The 6,000-nt window shown below is 33.7% G+C and overlaps 1 protein-coding gene across 2 annotated transcripts; it reads right to left on the minus strand.

Annotated features, from left to right (window-relative positions):
- Nucleotides 1-1,012: 1,012 nt before the first annotated feature.
- LOC145101994 (apoptosis inhibitor 5-like protein API5) lies at nt 1,013-5,189 on the minus strand. 2 transcript variants are annotated; one of them, XM_079039308.1, is made up of 16 exons: nt 4,971-5,189; nt 4,731-4,895; nt 4,137-4,236; nt 3,986-4,051; nt 3,758-3,852; nt 3,589-3,663; nt 3,335-3,484; nt 3,159-3,224; nt 3,008-3,073; nt 2,803-2,913; nt 2,640-2,729; nt 2,431-2,537; nt 2,077-2,191; nt 1,931-1,996; nt 1,721-1,821; nt 1,013-1,445 (listed from the first exon to the last, which is right to left on the minus strand). In XM_079039308.1, exons 1-16 carry the CDS (start codon nt 5,055-5,057, stop codon nt 1,235-1,237), a joined length of 1,671 nt encoding a protein of 556 aa, XP_078895434.1. In that variant the 5' UTR covers nt 5,058-5,189; the 3' UTR covers nt 1,013-1,234. The 2 variants fall into 2 exon arrangements, with proteins under 2 accessions (XP_078895434.1, XP_078895433.1); XM_079039307.1 differs by having other exon boundaries at nt 3,159-3,230.
- Nucleotides 5,190-6,000: the final 811 nt, after the last annotated feature.

Raw genomic sequence — 6,000 nt, forward strand, 5'->3', positions numbered from 1 at the left:
AGGACATATGGCTAATGGGTTGCCAAAGATGCAACATTTATAAAAAAAATATATATATCAAGTTTCATGACATTCTTTTTTTTTATTTTTATATAATGGTCGACTTCAAGAACATTTAGCTTTGCGCACCATTAAGATATGGGATGTCGCTAGTGAGACAAGAACATCTATTCACGGCATGGTTGCAGTAGTAGTAATATGAACAATACCCCTTGCAATCGACATCTGTTTTACATGGTGGAGCATTAAGATCACCATAATCGTTCCCCGAGGCTTGTGAGTCTACAAAACCTGTGATTCAACGGTGTTAACTCTATTATAAATACAGAAAATAAGCATGGGCTGATGCCATCATCTATATAACTTTTGCATTATTTTTCCAACAATTTGTGAGATGTAAATTAAGTACATATTAGTTTGCCAGGTGATTCTCATAAGAGCTTAGAAATTCAATCCACATTGGATTGGAAATTCGATAAAACTCAATAACCATACCACCCCATAACAAATTGTGCACATTGTGTGTGTGTGTGTGTGAGAGAGAGAGAGAGAGAGGACGAGAGGACGTGAAGCCATACTCAATAGCATGATCAATAAGACGATACTCATTGATACTTTCCCCATATTTGTTAGTAGTATGAAGCTTTTGGATGGATGCAAAATTTTGTATATGCAGATTTTGTCTATGTTTTGAGTAGATAGTTTTTGAGTGTTGATTCATGGAACTTGAATATCTCTATCGGAATTTATTTCTTACAGCATAGATGTATTAAATTATATTCTAGAAGTGATTTAAGTTTTCCTTAAATGTGTTTATTGAAAGTAAATCCCATAAAACCGAAATGAATTGTAACTTCCTCGTAATTAATTATACTTGAATTCCCTTTTATCAAATCAAAAATCAAGTTTCATTTGACTTGATGATCAAAGAATGTTTGATCTACAGAGTTATAATCTTTACTGTTCTGTTGGATTTATCTAAAGATTTGCAGGATGGTGAAAAGTAAAACAATTTGCTCAAAAAAAAAGTCTGTATTACTAGCTGTTCCTTCAATTAACATGTCGCAGATTAAAATCACCTAAAAAACATAGCAATGCACTTACAAAATCCAAAAGTTATTAAAAAAAAAAAATCATAGCAAAACATAGAACACAAATATTCTGAAGCACCTTTTGTTTTTTTTTTTCATCTGTTTCCCTCCTGGAGTTAGCAGTCGAATTCCAGTTAAAAAAGCTAATAATACCCCCTTCCTCTTCCCCTACCACCACCACCACGTCTGCCCCATCCCCGCCCATGGCCGCCCCTACCACCTCCACCTCTTCCGCCATACGAAATACCTTCAAATGCCCTGTTTACTAGCTGGTTGCCGCCACCTCCACCTCCACGACCCCGTTTGTTTGTATAGTTTCCGGAACCGTTTGTTGCATTAGCAGGGCGTTTCACTCTGATAAAAACGAGGGTAATTTAGTCTTTTAGTGTGTGTGTGTGTATATATATATATAGAGAGAGAGAGAGAGGGTAATTTGGTCTTTTAATAGAGAAATAGAGGGTGAAATTGAATTCCTTCCATCTTCCATTAGGAATGGAAGGATTCTGAAGGAATTGAATTCCATCCATTTGGCAATCAAACAAACAATGGAACGGAATCTGAAATTCCAATTCTGTGAAGAAAGGAGAAATAGGTAAAATGTTAAAATGAAAAGTTATTAAGAAACATACCCAGTTGCCTTATTTGATGGGGCTGCAGTTTTGACAGCTTCTTTCCAGGATAAGTTAATTCTTTTATCTCCAATAAATGATGGTGACTTTGCATGCAGTGGCTGGATTTACAAAACCAAAATATTAGTATTAAATTATCACAACATATCTTTATAATAATATATTATTACAAAAGCACAATGCTATAATCAGGTAGTTTTATCAAGTTACCTGTGTCATTGCCAAAATATTGTTGCATGTACGTAAACCTGTTGTGGCATTCTGCTTTTGGGTTTTCTGCAGATCAAAATAAGGCTTGAAATTCAGACAAGAAAATAATAATATTTTTTAAAAAAAAATAAAAAAAATAAACTCACAACAGTAGCCTTTTCCTCATCAGATATGGCAGTTGCCATTGTCTTGTTTTGCTGAGCCATTCCTTGAGTTAGCTTTTTCATCGTCACTTTAGCTAGGTCTTCAACACAGGTTAACCTGCAACTCCATTTATAACATCCTATCATCAAAATTCATTACATGTTTTTTTTTTTTTTTTTTTTTTTTTTTTAATTTGTCTTCATAAAACCCAAGTACCCAACTAATGTCATAAGAGGTATGTCTTCATTAAAACATTTGCATTTAATTTTAAAGTGAACACAGACAATTAACAACTAACAGATAAAATAGGAACTATGAAAACAGAAAAAATAAGAATATATGAAAAACAGAATTACCTTTCTGTGAAATCTTTGAAAAATTCTGAAAAATCCTCACCAAGCCTATCTGATGGTTGCCCAGTCACTATCTTATAACCACATAAACTATTGGTTGCATTTGGAGCCTATTTCATTCATAACATTTTCAATCAATCAAAAAAAAAACATAAGTAAACAACTTATGACACATGCTAAAACTATAATACAATAAATCTCTATCTACTCACCTTGTGAGCCAAATGGTGAAATGTGTACAACAAGCATTCAACATATGTGAAATTCATCTCTTCCCCAGTTTTCCTCAGAGGCATGTATTTCTGAAATGTCAAGAAACATAAAAATAAATAAATAAATAAACCACAATGCAAATCTTTGATGACAGATTTATACCTTCAACAGCTGAACAACAGAAGGAAGAATCTGCCTTGAATCCTGTGGTGTTGAGTATGGAGAACTCTCTGCAAGGTTTTTAAGCAAATCCACTTTCCGTTCTTCAGGAAGCTGCTTATTTTTCAAAAACATAACAACACAAGTCAAGTTACTATTTATATTCATTTCATGATATAACAAAATGAAAAAGTAACATCATCATTACCTTATCGAAAACAGGAATAATGTTCTTGTTTAAATAGTTGAGAAACTTGCTACTTGAAGCACCCCTCTGAATAAAGTTTTAAAGAAAGTTATATTTCACTACAATGCCAAGAAAAATCAAATATGTGTTTTAGAGTAACAAAAACACATACTAAGAAAAATGGAAGAGCCATGTAGAGGCATGATATCAATCTATCAATATGGTCTCCATCAGAAACCTGCACCTTAAAGACCATGTATTCAGTAAACAATATAACAAAAAAGATTTCAAGAAAAAAATATATATATGTACATAAAGAAGAGAATAAAATAAATATTGTTTACTCACATCAAACTGTGCATCTAGATCTGCTTGCCCTTCGATAATTTCAATAAGCTCTTGAACTCTCTCAGTAGGAGCTTTATCTCCAAATATGCTCAAACTTTTTAAAAAATCCATAAACATCTTGAACTCTGCTCCAGTAACATCTTGTAAGCTCTGCAGTCAAAATGCATTCATATAACTTTCTATTTAGGAATTGATGAAACACATAGAGAAGGGAAGAGTGACATACAAAAACTATGAGAATAATAAGAACATACCTTTTTAATTAAATCAGTTATATGCCTTTCCATCTGTTCTTGAGGCTTTAAGAGCTCTGATTTTATAGGAAACACCTGCAATTTTATTTACACATAAAAAAGCATTTTAAATTTGTACAAAGAATCAGAATTGTTGGTATGTATGACAAATGATAAGTTGGTTTTCTACCTTGTCCCTGATAAAGATGAGGGTCCTCTCACGATTATCATCTGGGATTGGTTCATCAACGCTTTCAATGTGCTTAAATAAAGCTGTTAAGGATGCTGCATCCATAATTTAACTCATTAATTTACAGTTGTATGAATTAAATGTATAAGGGATTATTGAAAAAGGAGAAGACAAATTGGAAAACAAGCAAACTATGATGCTCTAATGGCATCATTGTCACTGAATTACCTTTAACATCCTGCCTCAATAAAGACAACAGAGCTTTATGGACTGCATCACGTTCCACATTTTCTTCTGAAAATATTAAAGTTCTTCAAGTTATATATATGACATGATCATACAACAGCTCCTCAAAAGAAAAAAGTGAAGAAGAATATACCAGCTATAAGAAGTTGAGCAAGAATGTCAACAATCTTGGAAATATGTTCAGGTGTATCCTTACAGAAAAGAGGAAGTCCGCGAATTGCTTGCACCCGTATCTTTATAACACAATTAACCAGAAATAAACAAAGAGTTAAACAGAAATAAGTTCATATGGGAGCAGTTCCTATATACATATAACATAAGGACATAACATAGCTTCATCAAAATAAAGAGAACACTATCTCAGTAATTTTCGGTTTTCCTCACAATATGATTAAAGCAGATATTTCAACTTTAGGGTCAACATATAAGACACAGTTTCATATATAAGAATGAAGCATCCCCTTTCAAATAATGTATTACAGAAACCTATGAGACTTACATAATATACTTCTATTATCTCTAGATATACATTATCATTACTAGTTATGACATTTGGTTTCTGTTTTATAGCTTAATTTATGAGTACTCTTTCAGCAAATTTGAAATTGTACGTACTTTAAATGCTGAATAGAATGGCTCAATGGCTCACTTGACTATGTTACATCCAGTTATATATAGATAAATCCATAAAACACAATAATATATTCTCAAAATGTCGAAGACTAACCCCAAGTTCTTCTGCTTCACATAAATCAAGGTGAGCATCAACCGCCGTCCCCGATAGACCAGGAAAGAACTTAAAGAACCTGGGAATCAGCTGAGCAGCTAATTGCCTCGCTTTCAGGCTTGTACTTGTTGCTGAGGCGATAATATTCTTATAATCGTCCACGTTCTGTAGAAAAAACAACCTAATTTTCAGATTTAATGACGATAAACGAAGTAAACCCTAGAAAAAATGATTGGTAACCTGAGACTTGTCTTTAGCTTCGTTGAGTCGTTCACCGTATTCATAAAGCTTTTCGATGTCTCTAGTGTCGTCGGAAGCTTCAGCCATTGCTGATGATAGTAGTCGGTACTCGGTACTAATCTGAGTGGGCGAATCTCTAGTGTGGTCTGAGTGGGAAAAAAGAGATGGAAACGAACGGTTTTGGGAGAGCGCCTCTGTTGATGTTAAAAAAAAAAGAGACTCGAAGTCGAAAACAGAAGGGTTACATATAACATAAATGGAAAATGGAAGGAGTAAATAGAGATTTGTAGAAGAGTATGTGATATTTTGAAAAGATACTTATTGTGTCCTAAAAATTATTCATGTAACCTATTCTTAAAACTAAAATGGTGTTTGTAATTGTTTTTCAAAATAATTTATTAATTTATTTGTATTTTGAAAAGTCAATAAATAAAAAAAATTATTTTTCAGAATAAGTTTTCCATTATGGATTATGTCTAGACTAGCCGTCTAGGTGATGTAATTTTTGGGTAAGGTTAAAATTGATTTCATCATATTTTATCGCGGCGGATGATTACATTGCATCTATTTATTAATTTAGTGGTGAATGGATCTATTCATCAAAATAATTTATTAATTTAATGGTGAATGGATCCCCATGACGTGGCGGATGATTACATTACATCTATTTTTGTCGTCTTGCTGCCATGACACGGCCAAGGATGGCTACAACGTGGCGGTCAGCTGTAGGTTGACTTTTGACTTTGACCAAGTTTGACTTAGGGGATTTTGGGTATTTTGGGTTGTAGCTTTCGGAGTCAAGGGTTCCGAAGTGGCGAAGGCTTCCGGTTCGAAGTGCGAGATCTTTCAAAGCTGCGGGGACTTTTCGAGACGAGATGGTCCGGAGCAGTCCAACAGTTTCGGATCAGCAGACTTCCGGAGCGAGATTGTTCGGGTGAAGGGATTCCGAAGCCAAGTCAGAAGGTTCCGAACTTGGCATAAAATAATACTTTTATAAATATTATTTTACGTAAATATGTTTTAAATATTC

The sequence above is a fragment of the Lactuca serriola genome, chromosome 4 (genome assembly GCF_051521515.1).
Source record: "Lactuca serriola cultivar US96UC23 chromosome 4, Lser_US96UC23_V15, whole genome shotgun sequence".
Lineage (NCBI taxonomy): Eukaryota > Viridiplantae > Streptophyta > Magnoliopsida > Asterales > Asteraceae > Lactuca > Lactuca serriola.

What these genes read in the sequence shown, in the direction of transcription:
- LOC145101994 (XM_079039307.1), bottom strand. Translation starts at nt 5,057, where the DNA reads ATGGCTGAAGCTTCCGACGACACTAGAGACATCGAAAAGCTTTATGAA. An exon ending in GTGAAGCAGAAGAACTTGGG is followed by an intron (nt 4,237 to 4,730) that starts GTTAGTCTTCGA and finishes TGTGTTATAAAG; the next exon opens with ATACGGGTGCAAGCAATTCG. An exon ending in TCATCTTTATCAGGGACAAG is followed by an intron (nt 3,664 to 3,757) that starts GTAGAAAACCAA and finishes ATAAAATTGCAG; the next exon opens with GTGTTTCCTATAAAATCAGA.